This window comes from Cyprinus carpio, chromosome B3 (assembly GCF_018340385.1).
Source record: "Cyprinus carpio isolate SPL01 chromosome B3, ASM1834038v1, whole genome shotgun sequence".
Lineage (NCBI taxonomy): Eukaryota > Metazoa > Chordata > Actinopteri > Cypriniformes > Cyprinidae > Cyprinus > Cyprinus carpio.
This window is the reverse complement of record NC_056599.1, coordinates 1,651,049-1,679,044: the sequence shown is the minus strand read 5'-3', so window position 1 is coordinate 1,679,044 and position 27,996 is coordinate 1,651,049. Positions and strand designations below refer to the sequence as shown.

Here is a 27,996-nt window from a genome sequence, read left to right as displayed (position 1 = left end):
TCCTCCAGAACACTTACGATCGGCTCAGACCTTCTAGCACATTCTGTGAGCCGCAGAAACAGAGATTTATTGGAGGAAAACCACCTGTGGATTGTTTGAAACCAGTTGGTTTGATGTTTATGGGACATTTTCAGAGATATTTGGATTTTATTGATTGTAATTGCAGCTGATGGACCTACATAAAGCTCACTGATACGGTCAGCAGATGTCACCTCAGATTAAACAGAAAGCTGAAACTAGAGGGATGAAGCTTTTTTTTCTCTCTCAGATCAGGCGGATTTTGTTTGTTCACTGTCGGTTGTTCATTAACACGCAGAGACACACCTGAGTGCGCATTTCCTCTTCAGGTTCCTGTAAAAACACAAACGCAGAAATCTCTCGCTGCAGTCAGTGTATGATGTCTTTTCAGAGACATCATGTGGACGGTGTTGTTGGAGGATAGATCTGATCTGTCTGATGTAATTAATCAGAATTTACCGGCTTCAGGGATGACTGTGGCATTAAACTGAGCAGCGTCTTTTTGAAGGACATTGGTTGTGGACGTGATGTTGGGATTGTTCTGGTTCTGGTTCGGTTCTGTGCTCTCTGTCTCTGGGTTTGATGTGTTAAGCTGCAGAAACTCCTCGGTCACGTTAAACGTGGTTCTGCTAGAGGATGAAAATTCACCCTGGAGTCTGAAGTTTGTGAAGGATGCGGTGGAAATGGCTGTTGAAGAGGAGAATGAAAAAAACCAGGCTGAAAGTGAGTAGATTCCAAGAACATTTAGTTATGAAAAATAACAATTAGGTACACGCAGGCTTTTAATCCAGTACTAGTAAAGGTGACCCACCTCTCAACCAATGAAGATCAGATGAGACCATCCAGATTTCAGAGAATGACTCTTGTCACTTGTGTGGATCTCAAGAGTCCATGAAACTGGAATTAAAAGACAAAAACATTGTATTTCTGCAGGGTCATTCTGTCCCACAAAAATACACTCTAACAAAGCATAGATTAATCTTAAATTATAGATTAACTCCTCCAGGCAAAGAGAAAGACAACAAAGGTAACAATATCCATTTATTTGTTAAATAGAATAGAACACAATACAATACAATAGAAGACAGTGAGCGTTGTGACTTAAGTCAAAGAATAATAAGACAGTAGTCTTAAAAAACAGTCAAGTGATTCACTTTATCCAAGTTTTAGGATCTGTTAAGGGGTATGTTGAGCTAATTTGTATAAAAGTAAACAAACATATTCAATGCAATAGTCAACATAATGTATTCTATAGCTATAATGACCTCAAAGATGCTTAACCTTTTGAAATGTAAATTTATACCTGACTGTATACTTCAGAAATGGTAAAACTACTTATAAAAATTTTAATTTGTCAAAATCAGCTTTGATACACGACCTACTATCATGGAACTGACGCAGTCGATTAAATCGCTAATATTTGTTATGATCATTTAAATATTGCGCATTACTCAAGGCTAACGTGACCTCTTCTCAAGTCAGTGTCCAGTAAATAGCTAAATACAATCTGTTTAAATTCCCTGATAACAAAGGCATGAAGTCATTCAGAATTAGAAGAAAACAAACACCGTATGAGGTTGAGCTGCATTTAAAGAAATTTGACTAATCGAACATGGTGGTGGTTTTGTTTATAAAGGTCTGGACTTTCAGATCAAGGTGCATTTCAGCGGCTTTAACACGACGCATTACCGGCGCAGGGGCTGCGGCAGCAGTACGTGCGAGGCCGTGGAGATCCTCAAATCGCTGCATGTGAGTTCTGCTTCATAAAAATCTGCCGAAAGTACATTTTGAAGGACGTTCCGGTTTATTAATGCCGTCCGTCCTCAGGCACATTGAAACATTATGGTGAAAATTTTAAACCTGTGCTAGTTTCCCAGATAGCACATGTACGTCTCCAAGATGTCTGTTAATGATCTCTTGATCTGGAAAGCATCTGCTGTGTACAAACATCTGACAGACGTCTGTAAGATTACAGGTTTACATGCATTTTAAATCAAACATCCTTAAGACATCTAATAGATGTCTATTTGACATCTAAAAGATCTTGCAGATGAGCAAACACTCGTAAAAAATACGTCTTCCAGATGTAAATGCAGACGTCATATAGACGTCTCCATGATGTATGTGTGCTATCAGGGGTGGGTAAAGCCCGGAGCTGATTAGTGGTTAAATGTAATGCTGTTTTCCATTTGTTTTGTCCGTTAGAACAGCAGTGAGCTTGGATGCATGATGTTGGGTCCGTCCTGCACATATGCAACGTTTCAACTGGTGGAGTAAGTTAAACTCAAACGAGCAAAGACTTTTTCTTAAAATGTTATTCCCAATATTACATACAGTCTATTAATTATTGTAACGCTGTAATATCGGAGTTCACACCAAGACTACAACGATAACAACAGCTTGAATGTTATAAACAGTCAGTCAGTATCCACCTGACTTTAAAGGGATAGTTCATCCAAAAATGAAAATGCTGTCAGTAATATTTGCCCATACTCATTCCAAACCTGTAAGACCTTCGTTCAAATTCAGAACATGAATTAAAACATGATCTAGATTCTCGCAGTGCATGCTTTTAAGTAGAATGTATTTTGAATATTATCTTAACCAAACCACAAAGCCAACAAATATATCACCACCGTCAAAATACATCACGTAAACTACCATAACTCAGTTCAATTCAATTCAAGTTTATTTGTATAGCGCTTTTTACGATACAAATCATTACAAAGCAACTTTACAGAAAATTAAGTTTCTACAATATTTAGTAGTAGCTTAAAACAAACCACAAACACCTCAATTACATAACCCACAAAAAAACACAAAAATTATCCTTAATCCTAAACCAAACCATAAAGGCCTGCATTATTTCACCCCCGTCAAAATACATCACGTAGGCTACTAGCTCATATTTGAACGAATAAATTAGTACATTCATTTGAGCTAGTTTAAGCTAACAAATATAATCAGCAGCACATTTGTGCCAAGAACAGTGTTGGATAAGTTATTCTAAAAAGTAACAAATTACTAGCTACTTATTAGCTACATCTTCAACAATAAAATTGTTGTAAATTACAGAAAAATGAAGAACAATCCCTTACATTACTTTTTCAAGGGAAAGGTAATTAAATTAAAGTAATTGATAACTCAGTAATGCATTATGCCCAACACTGGCCAAGAAGAACATTTTCACAAAAAAGAAAACATTTTAAAACAAACTGAAGAGAATCTGATAATTTCAAAAACAACAAAATTTATGTTAAACGTTTTTTTTTTGTTTTTTTTTGTTTTTTGTCAGTATAGCTAATTGTATATTAAACTGTAATTACATGCATTACAAGTAACACAAATTACGTAATCAGATTACTTTTTTTTGAGTAACTAGTAAAGTAACTCATTACTTTTTAATTTACAAGAAAATATCTTAGTTACTTTTTCAGACAAGTAATGCCAGTTACTTTGTTTCCCATGTACTGACTGACAATCAATACATGGGAAAAGTATTGACAGGTTTTATTAACCAATGTCTTTGCTGCTGACCTTCAATGATCCAATTCAACCATACTAGTAAGCAAAAATCACTTTAGATAAACATAAAATTTTTCTTTATTGCTGAAGAGTGTTACACTTTCTTCTCATGAATCCTCTACAGTACAGATGTGAATTTACATTTCATTTAGCCTGAGGCTTATTCATTTCACTTTTGGTGTGAAAGGGCTTTTACATTTGCCAGAAATATAACTTTTTATTATTAAGAACAAAAAAGCAAGCCCAGCCAAGATGAGAAATAGTAATGTAAAATAACGTAACACATTACTTTCCAAAAAAGTAGCTAAGTAACACAATTAGTTACTTTTTTCAGAGAGTAACACAATATTGTAATGCATTACTTTTTAAAAAAGTAACTTTCCCCATCACTGATGATTATAATGAAATGCAGACATTCATATATAAACGTTATGTTGATCTGCATTACACACATAACAGAGAGAAATCTAGTTCTGTATATCAGTAGGTCATTGCACTATTTGAACATCCCGTTTGTCTGTCTGTCAGTCAGGAGGTGGGTCTGACCCTGACTATCCCCATCATCTCAGCTGGCAGTTTCGGTCTTTCCTGCGACTACAAGGACAAACTCACCCGGCTGCTTCCTCCGGCACGCAAAATCTCAGAGTTCTTCGTCCATTTCTGGAATGTGTCCTTCACCAATCTGAAACCTATCTGGAAGACAGCATATATCTATAAAAAACTTGACAACACGGAGGAATGCTTCTGGTATTCACAATACAACATGTAAATGACAACACGACACAACACAGACGCACATACTGAGACGTCTGTTCATTCGTCTGTCAGGTACATCAATGCTCTGGAGGCGCCGTCTGCTCTGTTCGCCTCCAGCATATCCAGAGAGATGCTGAGGAGCCAAGGGGACCTGGAAGACAAGCTGAAAGCTCAGGACCGACACAGCAACAGTGAGTAAAATCTATCTATCTATCTATCTATCTATCTATCTATCTATCTATCTATCTATCTATCTATCTATCTATCTATCTATCTATCTATACACATCTGCATACCTATGCATCCATCTACCCACCTATCCATCTATCCATTTGTGTACCTATGCATCAATCCATCCATCACTTTGCAGTTTTTGTCCTATGTGGGACACCAGATGACGTTCTCGCCATTAAGAAAAACACCACCATTCCTCCGCATGTGGTCTTCATCCTGATCGACCTGTACAAGTGAGTCTGTGATCCCCATAATCCTGTCTCAGATCACGTGAGAATATTTCCAGCTGACTGTGAGGTGTCTTGCAGTGATGGTTATCACACCAACGAGTCCAGCTTCGAGCACATGCGGGATGTTCTGGTGGTCACTATGCACAGCTTCAGAAACTACTCCAGGAACACGTCCTGGAAGACAAACACAACGGTAAGTGCAGCATCTTTAAGGCCCGTTCACACCAAGAGCGATAACTATAAATACAGTGATAACTATATTTGCGTCCACACCAGTAAACGATAGCAGTCTGTTTTTGTAGTTCTTGTTGAATTGACTAAACTTCAAAGTAGATGTCCTAAGCATGCAAGTTTCAAACACATATAAACAGTGAATCTAGCGTAATCTATCTGGGGTCTGATCTCTAACCCAGTCAATGTAGTGGAATAAAGACAATACGTAGTCTTTTCTACTGCAGCTTCAGAGAAACTAGCACTGAATACCTGACGTAATTTTATGTTTTATGGCACTCTGTTTGCTGTGCAATGTCTGTTTGCTTCTGTCGCCTGTTATTTCAAATGCACTAGTCCTTTAAATTCGAATGAGGCACAATTAATTGATCATATATGAAAATTATTATATTCAGTGGCTTCTCCTAATTTTCATAGTGATATTTAGTGCCAGATTACCAGGAAGTGATGGTTTTGTTCTCTTGCGTAGTTAACAATATAGGATTTTAAGCCCGATTTGCAAGTTAGCGATCTTGCCGATAGGTTGGGCTGTGATCGGGGGAAAATCTCCCCCACTTATAGTTATAGTTATAGTTATTGGTGTGAACGGGCCTTAATGCATTGTTCTGTCTCATTTGACAATTCCCGTCCTACAGGCACTTAATGATTATGTAGTGGCTTACCATGATGCCGTGGTTCTCTTCGGCGATATGATGAGACAAAACCTGAAGGAGATAAAACAGCATCCGTTCAGTGGCATCATTGAACAGCCTTTCAGAAACATGAGCTTTGAGGGTAAGTGTGTCCTAAAAAAACAGCATCACACTGGATCATCGCTCATATCATGTAACATTCACTAGAACCCATACTTCACCCATACATTATGATAAATTTAATGTGATATCGATGTGTGTTTGTTCAGGTATGGGAGGACACTATGAATTAGACGCTAGCGGAGACAGAGACCTCAATCTGTCTGTGGTTTACACAACCGGCTCATACAAGGTGAGTCCATTCTGTCTTAATTCTTAAAACCAAAGCTGCATTTTGGTACAAATCAGTTCAATGACTCACTCATATACTGGCGTCAATGTGAAGTATGAAGAAATGGTAATCCACAAAATCTCACTAAACCTTTTTGGTTAACTAATTCAAAAGATTAGAGTGACTAAAATATGTATTCAAATTTAGATCTGACAACTTTGAAAATCATGCAGTGTGAACTCGGCATAAGTCATTTCCCTCATTTGTAAGACGTTTTATAAAAGCATTTCCAAAATCAGTGGTTTTGAAGTCCAGGGAAGTATTAAAAATATAAAAATAAATAGGTTTGAATTAACAAACTAAAAAAAAAAAAATGATTTAAATAAATAAATAATACATCTAACATTACAGTATACCTGTGAGTAGAACATTTATTATGTAATTTATTAGAAATGAAATCCCTTTTTTTCTTTTCAAATAATGTTTTACACATATTTATAACATTATTTATTCAAAGGATAAATTGGGTTTTTATACATGAAAATATGCATGGGATGACAATTTTAAAATAAATAATGAAAAATATTTTTTTAATGAATTTTTGGGGGGGTCCGTGAGATCTAAAAGATTGAAAAACATACATTTAAAAGAATAAATGCAAATAAAAAAAATAATCTATTCATGATATAAAAAAGTCAAGCCTTATTCTACACCTCAGAAGTAAAATAGGTTTAGTGTTGTTTGTATATTTGAAGCATGTTTTGTTTTGACAGTTGTCTGTTGTTTTTCTTCAGTATAAGACGCTGTTCACCTTCAGCACGTCTCTGAACATCACGTGGGTCAATCACACGGATCCCGACCTTGTGTGGGATGGATCGCGGCTGCCCACCGATAAACGCGCTCACAGTAAACTGGCCACATTCGCTAATTAATGTCATGTGACTGACAGACTGCCTCACGTTAACTAACGCTAACTAACGTGTGTTTCTCAGGGATGGAGGCTCAGAACATCATCATGATCGTTCTCGGGATCAGTGTGGTCATGGCCACCGCCATCGCCTTCATCTTATACAGGTAAAAAATGTCATATGGGTCACCCCAAATCCAATGATAAATTAAACTTTTATGGACTTATAGTTCACATCTGTAGCTTTAAGATGGTTTTTTTTGTCCAATCAGATGCTCTCTGGAATGAGAGTAAACTAAATATTATTGGCTTTTGGATGTGATCCAAATTTCTTGAAAAAAGGAAATAATGTCACCACCAGTGTTGGAGAAAGTTACCTTTAAATGCATTGCATTACAATATTGCATTAATCAATAAAAAAGTATATATATATATATATATATATATATATATATATATATATATATATATATATATATATATATATGAAATTCATATGATATATGAAATATATATGAAATTTTTAATTTGCATTCATTTCATAACAAACACAGATGTGTTAAGACATCCTCTGTTTGTGTTTTCAGGCAGAACAGGAGGGTGCGTTTCGATCAAAAGAAATGGTCTCACATCAACCCGTCACTCATCATGCTGCTGGACGACAAAGAGAGAAACCACATCAGTCTGACAGTAAAAGCGACCATCCATCTGTCTGTCTTTCCATGCTTACGACTGCAGGTCGTCTGTCAGCCTCTGAGTGATGTTTGTATGTGTTTGTGTTGTAGATTGATGAGGAGAAGAAGGGCGACAACAGCGTCCTGATACACAAGGGCCGATACGACAAAAAGGTGTGTGTGTTGTCCTTAAATGGGGTTATCCCAAAATATCATATCACGATCTTATAACACAAAAACATGATCAACGATCTGAATTGTGATCTTCCAAATTTTGAGATGCACTATTGAGAATATCCAGACAGGAACAAGCCTGATTTATCTATTTACACAATTTAACCCTTAAATGCATGAATGTTTCGGCAATCATTATTACATTTTCGGGTCTTTAGCAACCCGGACCTATATATCCAGCACGGATGGACCTCTAACTGCTGCAATAGCATAAAAAAAAAAAAAAAAAAATTTGAATTCAATTTTTGCTGATGATATTCTTTTGTTTTATGCCTGCATTAATTATGAGTGAAACTTCACATCATTATTGTGTATTAAACAGTGCCACCTTGAGGAAAAAAGATGCATTGCTCAAATTGAGTGATATGTAAATATAGTGGTGCAGGATAAAATACTTACACATTTACATACCTTGGGTCTCTAGCGACCCTATACACTTTTTTAAAAAAATTATTAAGAAAACAGGCTTTTTTTATATTTAACATTTTTTTTTCTTGTTATATTGTTTATAATGAATAGATTGAGGAATACTAAGAAAGCGTATGTCTAACTTAAAAAATGAAGGAGGGAGAGGATAGAGAATGATGTCCCGGGTCGCTAAAGACCCAAGGTTTGCATTTAAAGGTTAAAAAACACAGCATTGCATTAAACAATTAGTTGTGTAAATGGTCAGTAAACTTTAAAACAATGCATTACTGTATAAAATATGATTCTCATTAAAGTTATAAAGAGATTCAGTCAAAAGCAGTTTGTATTTTGTTGTTTGATTAACATTAATGACACAGACAGCAGAAGGTTTATTTGGCTGCTGTCTCTTCAAGCCTTGAATGCATGAATGTAATGTACTGACATACATCCGATTTCCGTCTCAATCGTTCATGTTCACTAAAGACATAACTGTCTTTATGTAAATACATGCCAAGACAGACATTTTGACAATTGTTTAATGTATATTTGACCATTTATGCGAGTGCCTGGAACCCCAAGTATACATTACTCTTCCATTTTCTCTTTTGCAGATAATGCTCTTGTAATAACTATATAAAAATAAAGCATGTCCTAAAGTAGACTGCATTTTACGACGGTAGGTTTTTAAAGAGAGGCGTAAGCGCACCGCTTTAAATAGAAGGAACGGTATGTGGCACAATGATCGTTTTAATAAAATCAAAACTGAAACAAAAATTTGATTCATTCATCGCACTACTGCTGCTAGTTCCTGTTAAATTGTTTTTATTTTTTATTATTATTATTTTTTTTAAATACATTAAGCATGAAAGACACATGATATAGACGCGTTATTTAATTTGTCCAGTCACAATCATGTAAAAGGCAGTCATTGTGGTAGTTTTAAAATTTTTATGAGGACATAAAAGATCACAATCTATGATTCATTTAAAAAATAGATCGTAGACATCTTCGATAGATCAATCACGATATAAGATCACCCCCCTCCCTTAGTGTGTCCTCTCATGTGTGTGTATATTATGGGTGTTTATGTGTGTGTGTTTCTACAGCCCGTCATTCTGAAGGAGTTGAGAAACACTGATGGAAACTTCTCAGAAGAGCAACGCATCGAGCTCAATGCTGTAAAATCCTTAATTTTACTCTAATACTTCAGTTTAATAAAAAAGTATATATGTGACCCTGGAGCACAAAACCAGTTTAAGTCTCTGGGGTATATTTGTAGCAATAAGCAAAAAAACACTGTATGGGTCAAAGTTATAGATTTTTCTTTTATGCCAAAAATCATTAGTATATTAAGTATGTTCAATGAAAATATTTTAAAAATTTCCTACCATAAATAAATAAAAACTTAATTTTTGATTAGTAAATTACATAGATAATAACTCAAATTCCACAACTTCAAATACTATTTTCTTACCACTATACAAACCATACATCAATGAAAATCCAAATTATCAAATAGTTGTATCTCGGCCAAATATTGTGCTATCCTAACAATCTCAGATTTTCATGCAGGTCCTGAAAGTTGACAAGGAGAACCCAAACAAACAATATTTGAGATGGAAAATATATACTTTGTCATTTATTTATTCTGGGAAATTATCCAATATTACTTATCTGTGAGTGTCAAAAGTATGTGAATCTCTAGGATTAGCTGTTAATTTGAAGGTGAAATTAGTTCGAGAACCATCTGTTCAGAGGTGTTTTTTTTTCACTGAACAAACATGGTGTCCATAGCAGAGTCGCAAGAAGAAAGCCACTGCTCTCCAAAAAGAACATTTCTGTCCACCTGCAGTTTGCTAAAGATCATGTGGACAAGCCAGAGGAATACTGGAATAATGTTTTGTGGATGGATGAGTCAGAACATTTTGGTATACATGAGAAGCGTTATGTTTGGAGAAGGAAAACATTGCATTCCAGCATAAGAACCTCATCCCATCTGTGAAACATGGTGGTGCTGGTATCATGGTTTAGGCCTGTTTTGCTGCATCTGGTCCAGGATGGCTTGCCATCATTGATGGAACATGAATTCTGAATTATACCAGCAAACTCTGAAAGAAAATGTCAGGACATTTGCCCGAGAACTGAATCTCCAGAGAGGACACAAGCCATTCTACCAAAGAATGGTTACAGGAGAACAAAGCTAATGTTTTGGAATGACTGAGTCAAATTCTGGAGCTTAATCCAATTAAACTTTTGTGGAAGGACCTGAAGCAAGCAGTTAGTAGGAGGAAACCCACCAATATCACAGAGTTGAAGTGGTTCTGTACTGAGGAATGAGCTAAAACTAATACAAGCCGTTGTGCAGGACTGATCAGCAGTTACAAGAAATGTTACTTGCAGTTATTGCTGCAAAAAGGGCTCACACCAGATACTGAAAGCAAAGATTCACATACTTTTGCCACTCACAAATATTTAACACTGGATCATTTTTTTCAATAAAGCGATGACAAAGTATATATTTTTGTCTCCTTTGATTGATTAGATTCTCTTTGTCTACTTTCAGGATTTGTGTGAAAATCAAATTATGTTTTGGGTCATATTTATACAGAAATATAAAAAATTCTAAAGGTAGTATACTTACTAATAGTAAGTGCTATCAAATGATTAATCGCATCCAATATAAAAGTTTTTGTTTACATATGTATGCGTACTGTATATATTTATTATGTATATATAAATACACACACATACAGTATATATTTTGAAAATATTTACATGTATATACGTTTAGATATTTATATTCTTTTATTTTATATTCACGTCATAAACTTTCACATCTATGTTCAAAAATGTGAGTGACAGTTAAGGGGTTAATATACAGTACAGGTCAAAAGTTTGGAAATATTACTATTTTTAATGTTTTTGAAAGAAGTCTCTTCTGCTCATCAAGCCTGCATTTATTTGATCAAAAATACAGAAAAAACTGTAATATTGTAAAATATTATTACAACTTAAAATAATAGTTTTCTATTTGAATATACTTTAAAAAAATAATTAATTCCTGTGATGCAAAGCTGAATTTTCAGTATCATTACTCCAGTCTTCAGTGTCACATGTAACATCCAGTCTATCACATGATCATTTAGAAATCAATCTAATATTCTGATTTATTATGAGTGTTGAAAACAGTTCTGCTGTCTAATATATTTGATGAATAAAAGGTTAAAAAGAACTGCATTTATAAAAAAAAAAAAAAAAAAGATTCTAATAATATATATTCTAATAATATATTTTCTTTACTATCACTTTTTATCAATTTAACACATCCTTGCTGAATAAAAGTATTGATTTTATTTAAAAAAAAAGAAAGAAAAAAAAAATTACTGACCCCAAATTACTGACCAGTAGTGTATATTGTTATTACAAAATATTTATATTTTAAAAACATAGCTTCTTTTTTTTATTCATCAAAGTATCCTAAAAAAGTATCACATGTTCTGAAAAAATATTAAGCAGCAGAACTGTTTCCAACTTTGATAATGAATCATCATATTAGAATGATTTCTAAAGGATCATGTGATAATGATCCTAAAAATTCAGCTTTGCATCACAGAAATAAATGATAAAGTATAATAAATTTAAAAACAATTATTTTAATTGTAATAATATATCACAATATTACATTTTTTTTCTGTATTTTTGATCAAATAAATGCAGGCTTGATGAGCAGAAGAAACTTCTTTCAAAAACATTAAAAATAGTATGTGTTTCCAAACTTTTGACCTACATATTATATTACATTAATATTTAACATTACATATTTTTCTTAAACATATACATGCATGTGTTTATTAATAAAAAAAAAAAAAAAAAAAAAAAAAAAAAAAAAAATATATATATATATTAAATATACACACTATACACACAGATATTATGTAAACAAAAACTTTTATTTTGGATGCAATCTGTGAGATTCAGTCAATTATTTTGTTTTACACATTATATGGTCACCTTAATATCTGTAACAAAGCTTGTGTCTTTTTCTCTCAGTTGTTGCGTATTGATTATTATAATCTGACGAAGTTTTACGGGACGGCGAAGTTCGACTGTGGTGTTTTCGGGGTGTTTGAGTTCTGTGAGAGAGGATCGCTGCGGGTAAAACAATCATCACACTCATAAATCACAGACTGAACCATCCCATCCATCATCACATGACTCATTTGTGTATGTGTGTGTGTGTGTGTGTTCCTTCAGTACGTGCTGAACGATAAGATCTCGTATCCTGATGAGAGTTTTATGGATCTGGAGTTTAAGATCTCTGTCATGTACGACATTGCAAAGGTGAGTGTGTGTTTCATCATGTACACGGAGCATATGCTGTCTTTTACTGCTGCATCCATAAAAACACAGTTTAACACTCACTGATGGTTTTATGATGATCAGAGATGAGTCAGTGAATGGAAACATAAAAATCATGAAAAACATCTGATGCAGACATGAGTAAAGAGCTCAGAAGATCACTGAAGGGTTGTGGGTTCAAACCCCAGAAAGACTGATTTAAATCACACGTGTGTTTCCAGATATATATATATACATACACACACACACACACAAACACACACACACACACACACACACACACAGTGCATTCAGAGAATATTCAGACCCCTTTACTTTTTGTTTAATTTTATGTTGCAGCCTGATACTACAATTGTTTAAATTAATTTTTTTCTCATTAATCTACACTCTGTACCTCATAATGACTAAGTGAAAACAGCATTTTAGAAATGTCTGTAAATTAACCAAAAAGAAAAAACTGTAATATCACATTGACATAAGTATTCAGACCCTTTACTCAGTACTTAGTTGAAGCACTTTTGGCAGCAATTACAGCCTCAAGTCTTTTGGGGCATGACGCAACAAGCTTTGCACACCTGGACTGGGGGAATTTCTGTCATTCTTCCTTTTCTTTCTCTCAAGCTTGGTCAGGTTGGATAGGGACCATCGGTGGACAGTCATTTTCAGGTCTCTCCAGAGATGTTCGATAGGGTTTAAGTCAGGGCTCTGGCTGGGCCACTCTAGGGCGTTCACAAAGTTGTACCTAATCAGACAAACAGAGCTGACAAAATTAAACTAAAATATAAATCCATATAGGATTTTAAAGGGTATTATTCCTTAAAACAAAATTTCTTTTTAACTGTGATAATAGAATTCAAAATGCAAAAAAAAAAAAAAAAAAAAAAATCAGGAGTCTATTTTCAGCATTTAAACATCGAAATCATGATCCCCTTCAATAATATAACTGAACATATAGGCTACAATTAGGTTTATGCATTCCCCATGCATGAAGAAAATAAGGTTGCATCCCAGGAGCTCTAAAAGAATGTTCTAGAGTGATGAATGCAGCCAAGGAAAACATGAAGAAAAGAAAGTGGAAAATAACTCAGGTAAGACAAATAAATGAATTCTTTCTATTTACATATTAAACTGTTGGTAAGCCGACAAGAAAGGTTATTTAGGAAAATTATTATTTTAGTTATTGCATTTAAGACTGCCAAGCCACTCCTGTGTTGCCTTAGCTGTGTGCTTAGGGGTGTTTGTCATGTTGGAAGGGGAACCTTTGGCCCAGTCTGAGGTCCTGAGTGCTGTGGAGCAGGTTTCCATTGAATATATCTCCATACTTTGCTCCATTCAGCTTTTCTTCAACCCTGACCAGTCTCCCAGTCCCTGGGGCCGGTTGCATAAAGAACCTTAAGTTTTTCCCTTAAGTATGAGACTCAAGGCGTGATTTACCTTACCTAAGGAAATGACTTAAGGGTGTTGCATATAATCCCTTAAACACGTCCCTTAGCAAAGGGAAACCGTTAAGTATTTCACGACAGTGACCCAGGTTTTGCCATTAAAAAAATTGACTGTTGCCATGGTCACCTTATTTGTTAAGGCAGATAGCAGTGTAAGTTTTCATTGAAAACAATACAACATGGATAAGGAAAACAAAAAAGAAAACCAAATATGAAAGAGAAGGACCAGACTCAAACTGATAATTCACTCAAAACTGACAATTCTGAAAAATAATTTACTCACCCTTGTGTCAGTTCAAACCCATAAGACTTTTATTCATCTTTGGACAACAAATAAAAATCTTTCATAATTTCAGGTACTAGTGTGAATAAATATATATTTAAATACAAAAAGAAAATATAGTCTATGGCTGACGTTTTGTTCGTATCCAAAACGATGTGAACATTAATAGCACTAAACTCTCATGCAGTGTGTGTTTCATTCATACTCGAAGCTGGCGGGCGCTCTCGCACTGAAAGTCCAAACCGGATGCATAGAAGTAACCTAACTGAACAAAAAGGAGAACTGTAAACACAATAAACTCATGATTGCAACAATATATGGTTTATGTGTGTTTTTCATTTAAGGGAAAATTACACTCAAGGTGCTTTATGCAACTGGGCACTGCTGCTGAAAAACAGCCCCACAGCATGAGGCTGCTACCAGCACACTTTACTTTTGGGATGGTACTCTGCAGGTGATGAGCAGATCCTGGTTTCCTTCAAACATGATGCTTAGAATTTAGGTTCGTCAGACCAGAAAATCTTGTTTCTCAGAGTCTGAGGGTCCTTTAGGTGCTTTTTTGTTAATTCAAAGTGTGTTTTCACATGTCTTCACTGAGGAGAACATTGAGTTTGGCCACACCACCCTAAATCTGTGAAGTGTTGCAGTGATGTTTGACCTTCTGTAGGTTTCTCCCATCTGCATATATGATCATGGAGCTCAACTAAAATGACCATCAGGTTCTTGGTCACCAGTCTAGACAAGGCCCTTCTCCATCAATTGCTCAGTTTGGCTGGGCAACCAACTCTAGGAAGAGTCCTGGTTGTGCCAAACTTCTTCCATTTGAGAATTATGGAAGTCACTGTGCTCTTGGGAAACTTCAGCACAGCAAAAAGAAACTTGTAGCCTCCCTCAGATCCCTGCCTCGATACTATCCAGTCTCTGAGCTCTGCAGGCAGTTCCTTTGACCTCATGGCTTGGTTTTCTCTCTTATATGCATTGTCAGCTGTGAGGCCTTTTATAGAGAGGTGTGTCTTTCCAAATCATGTCCAATCAATTTAATTTACCACAGGTGGACTCATATCAAGGTGAAGAAACATCTCAGCAATGATCAAGAGAAATGGGAGGCACCTGAGCTAAATTTGAAGTGTTGTTGCAAAGGGTCTGAATACTTGTGTAAATGTGATATTTCAGTTTTTGGCTTTTTAATAAATTTACAGACATTTCTAAAAATAAAAAAATCACTTGGTCATCATGAGGTACGGAGTGTAGATTAATGAAAAGAAAAAAAATTATAGTATCAGGCTGCAACATCACAAAATTGAAAAAGTGAAGGGGGTCTGAATACTTTCTGACTGCACTGTGTGTGTGTGTATATATATATATATATATATAGAACTGCTAAAATAACAAACTAATTACAACAACAACATAAAAAACCTATATAATAATATTTAAACAATAATAACAATATTAATAAAACATTTTGATTAATAAAAGATTAAATTTAGATTAAAAAATCTAAATTTAAAATGAAAACAGAAAATATTAAAATAAAACCTAATCCTAAATATTAACAAAAACTCTGATAGCATGTTAGTGATACTAAATGTATACACATATGGGTTGTTATCATTAACTAAAACTAAAAGCATTAAAACATTTTAATACTTTAACATTACCTGAAATAAAATATAATTTTATATATTTTTATTTTTGTTATATTTATTTAAATGTATTCTTATTTCAGTTAGTCTCATTTATGTTTAGTTGAAGTACTCAAATAACTAAAACTAATAAAATAAAACATAATAAAAACAATATAATATGTGAAACAACAACATATAATAAAATAACAAAATTACAAAGACTAAAATGAAACCAATAAATACAAATAAAATCTAATTCAAAATTCATATGTAAGGGTTTAATCATTAAAATACCTAAACTTATTTTATTTCAGCTAGTTTAAGTTTAGTTTAGTTTAAGTGTGAGCATCTCAAAATAAAAATTAAAAAAAATATATTAAAAGATAAAAAGTATACAACAATATTTATAAAAAAATAAAATAATATTAATTATAGGACATACACAGTCCTCCATATGTTTGGAAACAATTGTTATATTTGTGATTGGACACACTTGACCTTTGCCCTTTGATGATGTCATTGCCATGGCTGTTTGGTCAGGGCATGTCATACCTGCACTCCAGTAACGTTGGTGTTCACGGCCGGCTGAAATCCACCAACTGCGTGGTGGACAATCGCATGGTGGTGAAGATCACCGACTTCGGCTGCAACACCATCCTCACGCCCGGGAAAGGTTAGTGATGTCACTTCCTGTTTCTTTGCGCATGAGAGACACGTAATACAGTTCAGCTACAGAAATAATCAAGATTGTTATAAGATATATCTCAAACTAAGGCAATAGTTTGCCCAAAGCAAATTGTCCTTTTTAGGTGAAAATCACCTTTAAAGTGTCCAAATGAAGTTCTTAGCAATGCATATTGCTAATCAAAAATTAAGTTTTTATACTTTTACAGTAGGAATTGTACAAAATATCTTCATGGAACAAGATCTTTACCTAATACCCTAATAACTTTTGGCATAAAAGAAAAATCGATAATTTTGACACATACAATGTATTTGTGGATATTGCTACAAATATATACGTGCTACTTATGACTGGTTTCATAGCTGCTGTGATGTCCAGATTTAATTTCATGTTCAGAGTCTCTACACATGTCAAGAGATGAATGATTGAAGTCTGTCTGTCCTGCCAGACCTGTGGACGGCGCCGGAGCACATGCGTGTTCAGGGTATTTCTCAGAAGGGTGACGTCTATAGTTTTGCCATCATCTCGCAGGAGATCATTCTCAGGAAGAGCCCATTTCACACGTGCTGCTGCTCCGATACCGCAGGTACAAACACATCCATTCAGTCCACCTGTATCCCAAAGATGGAGTATTTTATACATATAGAATCTGAACATTTATACATTTATCCGATGCTTGTGTGCAAAATGACTTGTGTTTCAACTAATGCATTGTGTGGGGATCTAACTTTGCTCTGCTGTTTTGAGTTAGAGGAACATTTGAACAGCATGTCTGATTTTTACTGTATAAATCAATTGTATAAATGCTCTTCCCTGCTCTTTCTGTGTGTGCTGATCATCTTTTCTCCTCTAGAGAAATTGTATCGTGTTCAGTATCCGCGGGGACCGAACGTCTTCCGACCCGATCTGAGTTTCGAGTCTGTTGGAGAGACTGAAGCAGAGGTACTGTTACAAGAGACTCTGTATGTTATAAAAAAAATGGTTCAGAAGCTGGAATGCTCATATATGACAGCTCTAGCAAAGGAAGCCCCACCTTCTAAATGAAAGAGCCAATCGTGTTACTGCGGTTTCTGTTAAAAGTTATTGTTACCATAGCAACAGATCTGAGACTCACACTTATAACTGCACATGAGCATTGGCTAAACCAACCTGAAATCAACACTTTTTTAGTATTTTTTAAACATAAGAAACATCATGTATATAATAGTTCTCGTCAAATTTTATTCATTTGAAATGAGAAAAATTAATGTTTATGTGACCCTATTTGAGTGCAACAAACAGCATTTATGAGGCATTTCATTTCAGTTTTTATTGCTGATTTGAAACGTTATCAAAATGTGATTTTTTTTTGACATTTACTATATATATAAAACTATAAAACTATATATATATATATATAAACATTCATGAGGCTTTTTATGTCAGATTTGATTGCCGTTTTAATACACATTTTAAAAACTATTTGAGAGCATGAAAACAACATTTATGAGGCGTTGTCAAATTTAATTGCAAATTTAAAAAAAATAATATTGAAATGTGAAAATGCTTTAAACGCTTCGTTCTTAAGTGACTTGCCTGGTTAAATAATGGTTAATATAATATATTAATGTAATATAATATAAGGTTTTAATTAAATATAAAACACATTTAAATTTAAATACATTTATTTTGTAGCTGTTCGTGCTGATCAAGAGCTGCTGGGAGGAAGATCCAGAGAAGCGTCCGGACTTCAAGCGGATCGAGGGGGCTCTGGGGAAGATCTTTAGGTGCGTGAGTGACGCCAGAAGCTCGCGTTTGATCGAGTTTGGTGTTCGTGGACATGTGCTGATGTGCTGCTTTGTGTTTCTGTAGTAACCTTCACAACCAGGCCAACGCCAGCTACATGGACAACCTGATCCGGCGGCTGCAGATGTACTCAAGGAACCTGGAGCACCTGGTGGAGGAGAGGACAGCTCTGTATAAGGCCGAGAGAGACCGAGCCGACCAGCTCAACTTCATGCTGTTGCCGGGGTCAGAAAGACACACACACACACACACACACACACACACACACACACACACACACACACACACACACACACACACACACACACACACACACACACACACACACACACAGAGCAATCACACAGAAGCACTAGCAGCTGCCTAACAACACTATGGCAGTCATCTAGGACATTTTAATAATTGCTTAGCAACACCTGAGCAACCTCCCAGGATATCTTAGTAACTTCCTAGCAACCCCATAACCATGCCCTAGAAATTGCTCAGCAACTGTATAGCAATGCTGTAAAATTGCCTAGCAACCACCCAACAAATGCCTAGCAACCACACAGCAATGCCCTAGAAACTGCTTAACAATACCCTAGCAACCACCCGGGACACCTTACCAAATTGCCTAGTAAACGTATAGCAATGCCCTTGAAATTTGGCAACCAGATAGCAATGACATAGTACCTGACTTACAACACCCTGACATATACCCAGGACACCCTAGCAACTGCCTAGCAACCATATAGCAATGCCCTTGAAACTGCTATGCCACAGCAACTGTCCAAGATCCATATAGTGATGCCCTAGCAACTGCCTAGCAACCTTGAATGGCACACTAGCAACATCATAGCAACCACATAGTGGTGCCCTAGCATCTATCTTACAACCACCCAGGAAAACTTACCAAATTGCCTAGCAAACATATAGCAATGCAACATAAACACAACAACCAAATACAAACTACAAATTACATACCAACCACAAAATCATGACAAATAAACAGCATTCACACCCAGTACAACCAACCACGCAGCAATGCCCTAGCAACAGCCCAGCAACCACATAGCAACTGGTATTCATCGTGTGTTTCTAGGCAAGTGGCAGACGTGACCCTGATTTGATGCAATAAACCCTCATAAACCAGAAAGGTTTTGTTTTGTCTCTCTTCTAGTCCAGTGGTTCGCTCTCTGAAGGAAACGGGTCGTGTGGAGCCAGAGCTGTACGACGAGGTCACTATCTACTTCAGCGACATTGTGTGCTTCACGACCCTCTGCCATCACAGCACACCCATGGAGGTGGTGGACATGCTGAATGACATCTACAAGAACTTCGACAGCATTCTCGACCATCATGACGTCTATAAGGTGCACAAAAACACAAGATGTGTTCAGATGCTCAGAGATAACAGCTAGCAGACAATTGTTTTTATTTTAATATTTCTAAATTAATATTTTAAAATAAATAGCCAGAACTTGCTGCTGTATTCAGGTGGAGACCATTGGTGATGCATACATGGTCGCGTCTGGTCTGCCAAGACGCAACGGAAACAGACATGCAGTGGACATTTGTCTCATGGCTTTGGACATCTTGGAGTTCATGGGGACGTACCAGCTCAGACACCTGCCGGGAATCCCACTGTGGATCCGTATTGGGATACATTCAGGTACATACACATGGGAGGATGGATAAAGAGACAATGTTTGTATAATTTACTAAGAATCATTTCCATAACATCTTGAGGATGGTGACAGTGACACCTACAAGTCAAAATGCTTAAAAACAACCAAAAACCATTTAAATATCAAGCTACATCATGTCAAATACTGACTTTTCAAGCTTCTGCCATTCTGAAACAATTAGCCACCCAGAAGACCCTTGCAACTGCCCAGCAATCACAAAGCAATGCCCCAGCAACTGCCCAGCAAACACATAGCAATGTCCCAGCAACTGCCCAGCAAACACACAGCAATGCCCCAGCAACCACATAGCGATGCCCCAGCAACCACATAGCGATGCCTCAGCAACTGACCAGACAAGCATCACAAAGCAACTGCCCAGCAAACACATAGCAATGTCCCAGCAACTGCCCATCAAACACATAGCAATGTCCCAGCAACTGCCCAGCAAACACATAGCAATGTCCCAGCAACCACATAGCGATGCCCCAGCAACCACATAGCGATGCCTCAGCAACTGACCAGCAATCACAAAGCAACTGCCCAGCAAACACATAGCAATATCTCAGCAACTGCCCAGCAAACACATAGCAATATCCCAGCAACTGCCCATCAAACACACAGCAATTCCCCAGTAACCACATAGCGATGCCTCATCAACTGACCAGCAATCACAAAGCAATGCCCCAGCAACTGCCCAGCAAACCCACATAGTGATGCCTCAGCAACTGACCAGCAAACACAAAGCAATGCCCCAGCAACCACATAGTGATGCCTTAGCAACTGACCAGCAAACACATAGCAATGCCCCAGCAACTACATAGTGCTGCTTTAACAAGTGCCTGGCAAGCACATAGCGAGGCCCAGCAACTGCCCAGCAACATCAGCTTGAAAATCTTTTTTTGTAAATATAAAATTGTAAATGATGGTAAATAGACTCAAGATAATAATGTGCAGTCGGTGTAGTCACTAACTTACTCTCACTAGTCATGTGTGTGTGTGTGTGTGTGTGTAGGTCCATGTGCGGCTGGTGTGGTGGGTAATAAGATGCCACGTTACTGTCTGTTTGGAGATACAGTCAACACAGCATCACGCATGGAGTCTACAGGCCTGCGTAAGATGAAAACACCCACAATCACATACACACACCCACACACACCCACACTCTTTGAGTGAAACAACTGATGTGTTTCCAGCTCTGAGAATTCACGTGAGCGAGTCAACCATCAAGATCCTGCAGCGAACCGACTGTCAATTTGAGTGTGAGCACCGAGGAGAAACATACCTGAAGGTGAGAGGAGAGTCGGCTCTTATATTACCTTCCAGCCTATCACAGCCTCTTATTTAAGTACCTCTTGGACAATCACAAACTCTTAATGATGAGTTTAAAATAAAAGCAGAAACTCATAGCGTGTGTGTTTGCGTTTCAGGGTAAAGGGAAGGAGATGACGTACTGGTTGACTGGAGTCACCGGGCAGAAATACAACCTGCCAATACCACCAACAGCGTAAGACTTCCAGCACGCATCATGTGATCATAAAATACTCCCAGAATACATCAGTAAAACTTTTACACATGCTGGAGTTATTATCAGCGCAACATAAGGCCACCATTCACAACAACTGATGTTAATTTAATACAACATAGCATTTCAGACACAATATCTTCTTTTGCTCCACCAATAAAAATAAGCCAAAAGAAAGAACAGAGAGTGTATTTTGTTCTACCCTCTATTTATTTTTATAATACCTTTCACAAAATATATTGTAGTTTTATCAAATCAAAATACCGTTAAACTTATTCATATGGAAGCTTGTTTAGGAGGAATTTTGCAACTTTATATCTCGCATTTGCAAGGATTCTGAAAAAAAAAATGGGATGGGGAGCTGTTAACTAGCAAATGTGATATAAACTCACATTTGCGGGACAAAAAGTTGGATTGTGAGATAAAAAGTCACAATTAGCATTTTTTAATTATATGGCAAAAACAAAAACTGAATTGTGAGATGTAAACTGAGAATTCTGAGGAAAAAAAGTCAGAAGTGCAAGTTTAACATGCAATAACCTTTTTTTAGCCAAGAAAAAAAAAAAGGAATCGTGAGACGTAAACTTGGAATTCTTAGAAAAAAGTTATAACTGTAAGATATAAACTAAGAATTCTGAGAAACAAAAATGTTAGAATTACGAAATATGAATTCACAATAGAAGAAAGTTACAATTACCTTTTTTTTTTTTTTGGCAAGGCATAAACTGAGAATTCTGATGAAAAAGTCATCATTGTCGGATAAAAATGAACAATTACCGTTTTATATTTTTATTCCGTGGTGGAAACAAGCTTCCATATGTGTAAGCTCAGTAATACTCACAGGCACTCTGATTTTCTCTGCCCCTCAGAGAGAATTTCCAGCGCCTGCAGCAGGATCTGGCTGAGAGGATCGTCTCCACGCTGGACAAAGGCGGGAACGAGCGGCGAAAAACTCTCTCCACTCGCCAGCGGAGAACACAGAGACACAGCAGCGACGGGCAGCCCGAATACCTACACCTGAACGACCCCACAACATACCTGTAGAAAACACACTCACACACACCTGTATGTATTTAACTGTATTCCTAACTCCTTAGATTTGATTGTTTATTCTATCATTTATTCATTCGGAATGTGTGTTTATTGTAATATGAATGATGTATGTAATGTATAATATGACTTCATAAACAACTGCTTCTTACTCACATAGTCAATAAAAGAACAAACTGTATTTTATTTAGATGGTTTATTAACCAAACTGGCTCATTAATGAACAATCAGTGGGGGGGGGGATTCATACATCTGTTTTTATGCAATTAGCAGACACTTTTATCCAAAGCAAGCAGAACATAAGCAACTCATCACAAAGCCAAGTAAACATTAATGAACAAATATGGCTCTCATCTGTGTACTGGAGATCTCCCAAAATATACACAAGAAAATATTCATCTTTAAAAGGTTTTGTTGAGGACTGACGGATGCCACTGATGGTGAATCGTTTTCTGCATCTCCTTCCATGTTAAGTTCTCTGACAACATCATGAACTGAGAGCCACAGAACTGCATTTTTATTTTCATGAGGTCTAGAGGTTGAAGTGAATATGAATACGAGCTGGATTCATATCAAGTGTACAACTAGTATGTTGGATTCTTTGCCCTCTGTATTAATTCTGCTGTTCACATTACTCTTCAGACTCACACAGGTTGTCCGGTTTTAGTGGTGACGAGGGCGGAGTCTCCCAATTCTGTGGCAGGAAGTGGCAGCCCGTGCTCTGCCCATCCATTACACAGGCTCCGCCCACAGGGTCCCTCTTTGATTGGCACTTCCTGTGTTTGGCTATTGATGTGCGGCCAAGGTGACACGGCTTCCTCTTCCTGTTCTGTGGTTGTCGGGGTGTGAGGCGTAGAATCCTTTTCACCTGCTGGACAGATAGACAACACTCTTAACCTCTTAATGCGATTATAATAATAATTCTAATAATAATAAATAATAATAATAAATAATAATTTTGGCAATATTGCGATCAAACTTTACCTTATGTAAATTTAAATGTAATTTTTTTCTATTTTAAGAAAGCTTCAAGTGCAGTTAATTTTTTGTCATGCTACATACATGCAAACAGACGACGGCGTTTTTTGAAGCCATGCTCTTTTGTTTGCCGTCAAAACGGCATCCTGTCGCAAAATGCAGCAAAAAGTCCTACACGATGGTAATAGTGTGATTAATGCATGTACATGTCGATACTGCACTTCTATAATGCGACTAAAATAGGAATACTCCACATGTCTTATTTCGATTTGTGTTTAATTACTTAGAGTATGAGTTTAGCTGGATTAAGGCAATCGAATATCTGTTTACATGGTAGATTCTTAATCAGAGTATTAATCGTGTTAAAATCGGAATATTGTTGTCCATGTAAATGTACTGACTGACTAGTTGAGCTAATGCTATAAAGTTAATGGATAACACTGAAAGATGGCACTTGTCAACTTCATACTGTTAATGTAAACAGTATAAAGTTGAGTGCCATCTTTAAGTTCTGAGTGGGATAAATGTTCGTAAAAATACTCAAAGTTTCTTTCTCAGACGAGAAAAACCCTATTATCTTATGAATCATGGTCCCATTATGATTCAGATTTCACACCTGATCTCAATGATGTCAGTGTGCAGTGAGATCATACAGAAGTCTATACAGAAGTCTATAAGGGACTGTTTAAAAAGAAAATCCCACTCCACTGATTTTCTATTGTTTTTCTATTGTTTTCCATGTTAACATGCACTAGAGGAACATGCACTTTTTGTAGCGTCTCACATAAGAGCTGCACATTTTAGAAGACTGTGTCCAGAGTTGTTCAGCGAAAACATGACCTTGTGTTTTCCATGTGAACGTCCTTAAAGTTATTTTAAAGTTGACATTACAATGGAAACCCAGCGTGGTAGAAAGTAAAGTAATGTTCTGTGTGGTCGACGATTTCAGTGAGGAGTTTTCAGGTCGGTTCAGGTTTACAGATATGGTGTCACAAAACATTTCTGGAATGATCAAGCGACATACATCAGGGAAACCAACTGATTCAAAGGCAAAATTCAGTTATAGCTTACGTTTGTTAGTCACAAATATTTGACCACAGAATAACACCATTGAATCACAACCACATAGACGGGTGATGAACAGTAATAAACACTCAACTTACTGACCTCCTGCTTAAATCTGAAACCGCAGGGGTTAAATTTAGCAAACAGGAGTGTCGTTGGGTTTTCCACTAGCTTAAGACCTGTGTTCTGCGTCCTGAGGTAACGGATGCATGTGTGTGTGTGGAAAGGAGACATGAGACATGGGCCCGTCCCTGAAGACGCCTCACCACTCTCTTGACCCCAACGAGGAACCGAAACTTACTAAAGTGTGTGCGTGAGGTATCATTGGTTAGAAACTCATTTAGGCTACTAAACAAAACGTGTTTTGCATTCCATCGCGCTGCTTTTCCTTCATTTTTTTTTCTACATAAATGTGCGCTAGATGTCTGACTGTTGTGATCACGTCTAGTAGCTACAACGGTGTGTCACTTTAAAATATGCGATTTGTAGTTTTCGTTCCACTGTCCTACAAAAACGGGTTCACTGATGTGCTTTAAATTCTGTAAATTATATACGCATTAGAGCATAATAATGTTATGTTTATTCTTAGCGCTGTCTATTGATTTACCTGCTATCGGAATTAGTAAAAATACGAGTTTTCTGCCCTTATAAAAATTAACCGTGGTAGTAAAAGTGTAGTTTTTTGTAAAAAGTGTAAAACAGTTTTTTTTTTTTTTGTAGTAAAACCATGTTTAATTTTCATAAAGGTAATTGGAAATTACCAATTGAACAATTTCATATTTCTCTCGCAATTACAGTCGTATATTTAGGTAGGCTATATAAATAACCATGTATAAGCTAGTTATTTTACACAGCCAAAACAGCATTTATTTGACAGATATTGACTAACTAGTTATCTTCAGTATATTTAGGCTTATTAAGATTTCCCCAAGAAACCGGCAAGAATGAAGCTACATTATTTACGACTTCAGATGTGATAAGCAGGACATTTCTGATAAGGAGCTCTTTAAAGTCAAATGGATTCCGATTGGCTGTCAGTGTTTTTCTTGTTCATCGGCCAGACAAAAAGCAATCTGAAAGGGATTCACAATGAAAGTGAGTTATATAGTCTTGGAGCTTACCTGTGCTCTGTGAGGTCCTGCTGTGGCGTCTGTAGATGATGAACCAAAGCAGCAGCACCAGAACGGACACACTCACGACCAGCCCCACACAGATCCACACGCTGGGACTGATGGAGGACCAGGACTCATCCAGACCTCTGGTGTTTAGCACCGGCTCCAGGACCGGCGGAGAAACCGCTAGAGCAACGAAAGCATCCAACTCAACATCAAACACGCCGTCTTGCACTGATCTTCTCAAGAGTGTCACTCACCTGATGGCGTCAGTCCCAGGGATCTGTGGGAGATGCAATGCTTGAGCAGAGAATCCCACTGAGAACCAGGATCACATGCTCTCCTCTCCATCACTACTGATAAGACTGATGAGAATAAAGGCAGAGATGGAGAGATCATGGGAGGTGAGAGAAACACAACACTGTTTCACTTCTTCATTTGTGATGTCGGAGAGAATGAATCACTGACCGAATCTCTAGAGAGACAAAGAGTGAAACAGCCGAGCAGAAGGAAACTGAACTTTATTTTTATCCATGTGTTGTTATCTGCACTACTTCTCAAGATAGATAATATAAACCAAGTACAATCAGTGGCTGCAAAAAAACATCTGTTCATGTCTAAATGCCTGAATGGAATTCATCAGATCAAGTGTCTGTATCTGTGGGATCTTTTCTCACTGTTGCCATTTTTCTAAATGATGTGTTTGAATCGGCTGGTGTTTTGGATATTTTTAGTGAATAGAAAGTCAGTTCTATTCAAGTTCTCACAAGAGAATCATAGTAACTATCAACATAATAATCACAATATTGACTGTCTTCATTCTCAACACTACGTCTGTTGTTTTAGCATTACAAAGCCGAAACATTTTGGTCTGTCAGATTATTTTAATGTTTGCGGGGGTCATGCTTTGGTAAATAAAATTTTTAATAAAAAAATAAAAAAATAGAGTAAAAAAGTTGTTAAAGTCAAACTGTCAAAATGTAAAAATTGTAATTATGAAATAAAAGATGTCAAAAATGTAAATTCATGAAAAAATGCAATTACAACAAAAGTCAAAATCATGAGATAAAAGTCAAAACTGACAAAAGCCTTAAAATCAGCCTGTGAAATACAAATTAACATCATATTCAGACTTTTTCGGTTTCCTCACCACAAAAAGTTTTCTTTCCTTTTCATCGAAATGTTTAAAAACCAAAACTGAAAACTTATGATTTACTGTAGCAGAGTAAATGTTGAAGTGCAAAAATGAAACATGAAAATGAAACTGCTGTGTACATGCATTAGACAAAATACATTATACTCACTGATGGTTTCAGTCATTCATCTCTCCATCACGACTCTATCATTTCTAGTCTTTTGTGAGGAAAGAGAAGGTCGAGAGGTCAAGAGGTTGAGAGAGAAATTAGAGCAGAACAAAAGAAATGAAGTTAAACAGAGAGAAAGAGGAAACAATGTCAACAGATGGAGAAAGAACACAGATGGATTTGGTCTAATAATACAGCGGTTCTCACCCTGCGGGCTGCAACCTAGAAAGATTAAAAAATAAGACTATCACACTCTCTGCTGTGAGTCTGCCTGTCTGTTTTCTCTCCTCCCTTCTCACTCCTTGTCTTCTGTGTCTCGCTCCCTCCTCCCCCCCTTTTTTTTATACACACATGCGTATATATATATGTATATTTCCTCATGAGTTCAAATGTTCAAATGAGGACAAGGGGATAAGGGCCCTCCAGTTGGTGGGTTCACTGAATCCGGCCTGAACCGGCCCGTCTGAAAATCCTTTGGTTTGCCAAATGTATTCCTTATATGTACTTGTTTTTTCCCTTACATTCATAAAAGATGTAGTGTATAATTCTTATTGGATAAATCCCTGAACCACCCCTTGGAATACATCCATATAATCTGTTGATGTAATAATAAACTTGGAAGATGTTTGTGAACAGACAAGGCTTCATGTTCATAATTCCTTCCATGAGACCATGGCATGCAAGGACTGAGAATAGTCGGATGGCATCGAAAGATAAAGAGCTAAGACAAAACAAGGTTTTCAAATAGGCTTAAACTGTTAAACATCAAGATGTATATGAGGGAATAATATAAGTGTGATTTTTAGACCTGGAAAAGTCATGAAAAAAAAAATTCTTTAAAAAACTCACCGAAGTATGTAAAATCTTAAATCAACATATTTTTCAAGTTATTGAGTTCTAAAATATTTTATCAGGTGTGCTTTTTTTATATATATA

At 36.5% G+C, this 27,996-nt stretch overlaps 2 protein-coding genes across 3 annotated transcripts; one reads left to right on the top strand and one right to left on the bottom strand.

Annotated features, from left to right (window-relative positions):
• Positions 1 to 16: 16 nt before the first annotated feature.
• Positions 17 to 22,787, top strand: gucy2ca (guanylate cyclase 2Ca). Its single transcript, XM_042719408.1, has 27 exons — positions 17 to 741; positions 1,655 to 1,767; positions 2,224 to 2,291; positions 4,072 to 4,290; positions 4,372 to 4,490; positions 4,670 to 4,766; positions 4,842 to 4,956; positions 5,630 to 5,768; positions 5,896 to 5,978; positions 6,752 to 6,863; positions 6,950 to 7,031; positions 7,452 to 7,554; positions 7,650 to 7,712; positions 9,287 to 9,358; positions 12,231 to 12,335; positions 12,435 to 12,521; positions 16,433 to 16,565; positions 17,026 to 17,163; positions 17,431 to 17,519; positions 18,252 to 18,343; positions 18,429 to 18,587; positions 19,522 to 19,714; positions 19,839 to 20,013; positions 21,042 to 21,140; positions 21,223 to 21,317; positions 21,457 to 21,533; positions 22,421 to 22,787. The coding sequence occupies exons 1-27, from the start codon at positions 546 to 548 to the stop codon at positions 22,593 to 22,595; spliced, it is 3,198 nt and encodes a 1,065-aa protein (XP_042575342.1). The 5' UTR covers positions 17 to 545; the 3' UTR covers positions 22,596 to 22,787.
• On the bottom strand, positions 22,783 to 27,899 carry LOC109099063 (tumor necrosis factor receptor superfamily member 13C-like). 2 transcript variants are annotated; one of them, XM_019112626.2, is made up of 5 exons: positions 27,268 to 27,899; positions 27,061 to 27,109; positions 26,017 to 26,121; positions 25,766 to 25,942; positions 22,783 to 23,469 (listed from the first exon to the last, which is right to left on the bottom strand). In XM_019112626.2, the coding sequence occupies exons 2-5, from the start codon at positions 27,074 to 27,076 to the stop codon at positions 23,246 to 23,248; spliced, it is 522 nt and encodes a 173-aa protein (XP_018968171.1). In that variant the 5' UTR covers positions 27,077 to 27,109; positions 27,268 to 27,899; the 3' UTR covers positions 22,783 to 23,245. The 2 variants fall into 2 exon arrangements, with proteins under 2 accessions (XP_018968171.1, XP_018968170.1); XM_019112625.2 differs by having other exon boundaries at positions 22,783 to 23,472; positions 27,268 to 27,881.
• Positions 27,900 to 27,996: the final 97 nt, after the last annotated feature.

What these genes read in the sequence shown, in the direction of transcription:
- gucy2ca (XM_042719408.1), top strand. Translation starts at nt 546, where the DNA reads ATGTTGGGATTGTTCTGGTTCTGGTTCGGTTCTGTGCTCTCTGTCTCT. An exon ending in GAAACCACATCAGTCTGACA is followed by an intron (nt 7,555 to 7,649) that starts GTAAAAGCGACC and finishes TTTGTGTTGTAG; the next exon opens with ATTGATGAGGAGAAGAAGGG. An exon ending in TCATGTACGACATTGCAAAG is followed by an intron (nt 12,522 to 16,432) that starts GTGAGTGTGTGT and finishes CTGTTTGGTCAG; the next exon opens with GGCATGTCATACCTGCACTC.
- LOC109099063 (XM_019112625.2), bottom strand. An exon ending in CCTGGGACTGACGCCATCAG is followed by an intron (nt 25,943 to 26,016) that starts GTGAGTGACACT and finishes TCGTTGCTCTAG; the next exon opens with CGGTTTCTCCGCCGGTCCTG. An exon ending in CAGGACCTCACAGAGCACAG is followed by an intron (nt 23,473 to 25,765) that starts GTAAGCTCCAAG and finishes CTATCTGTCCAG; the next exon opens with CAGGTGAAAAGGATTCTACG.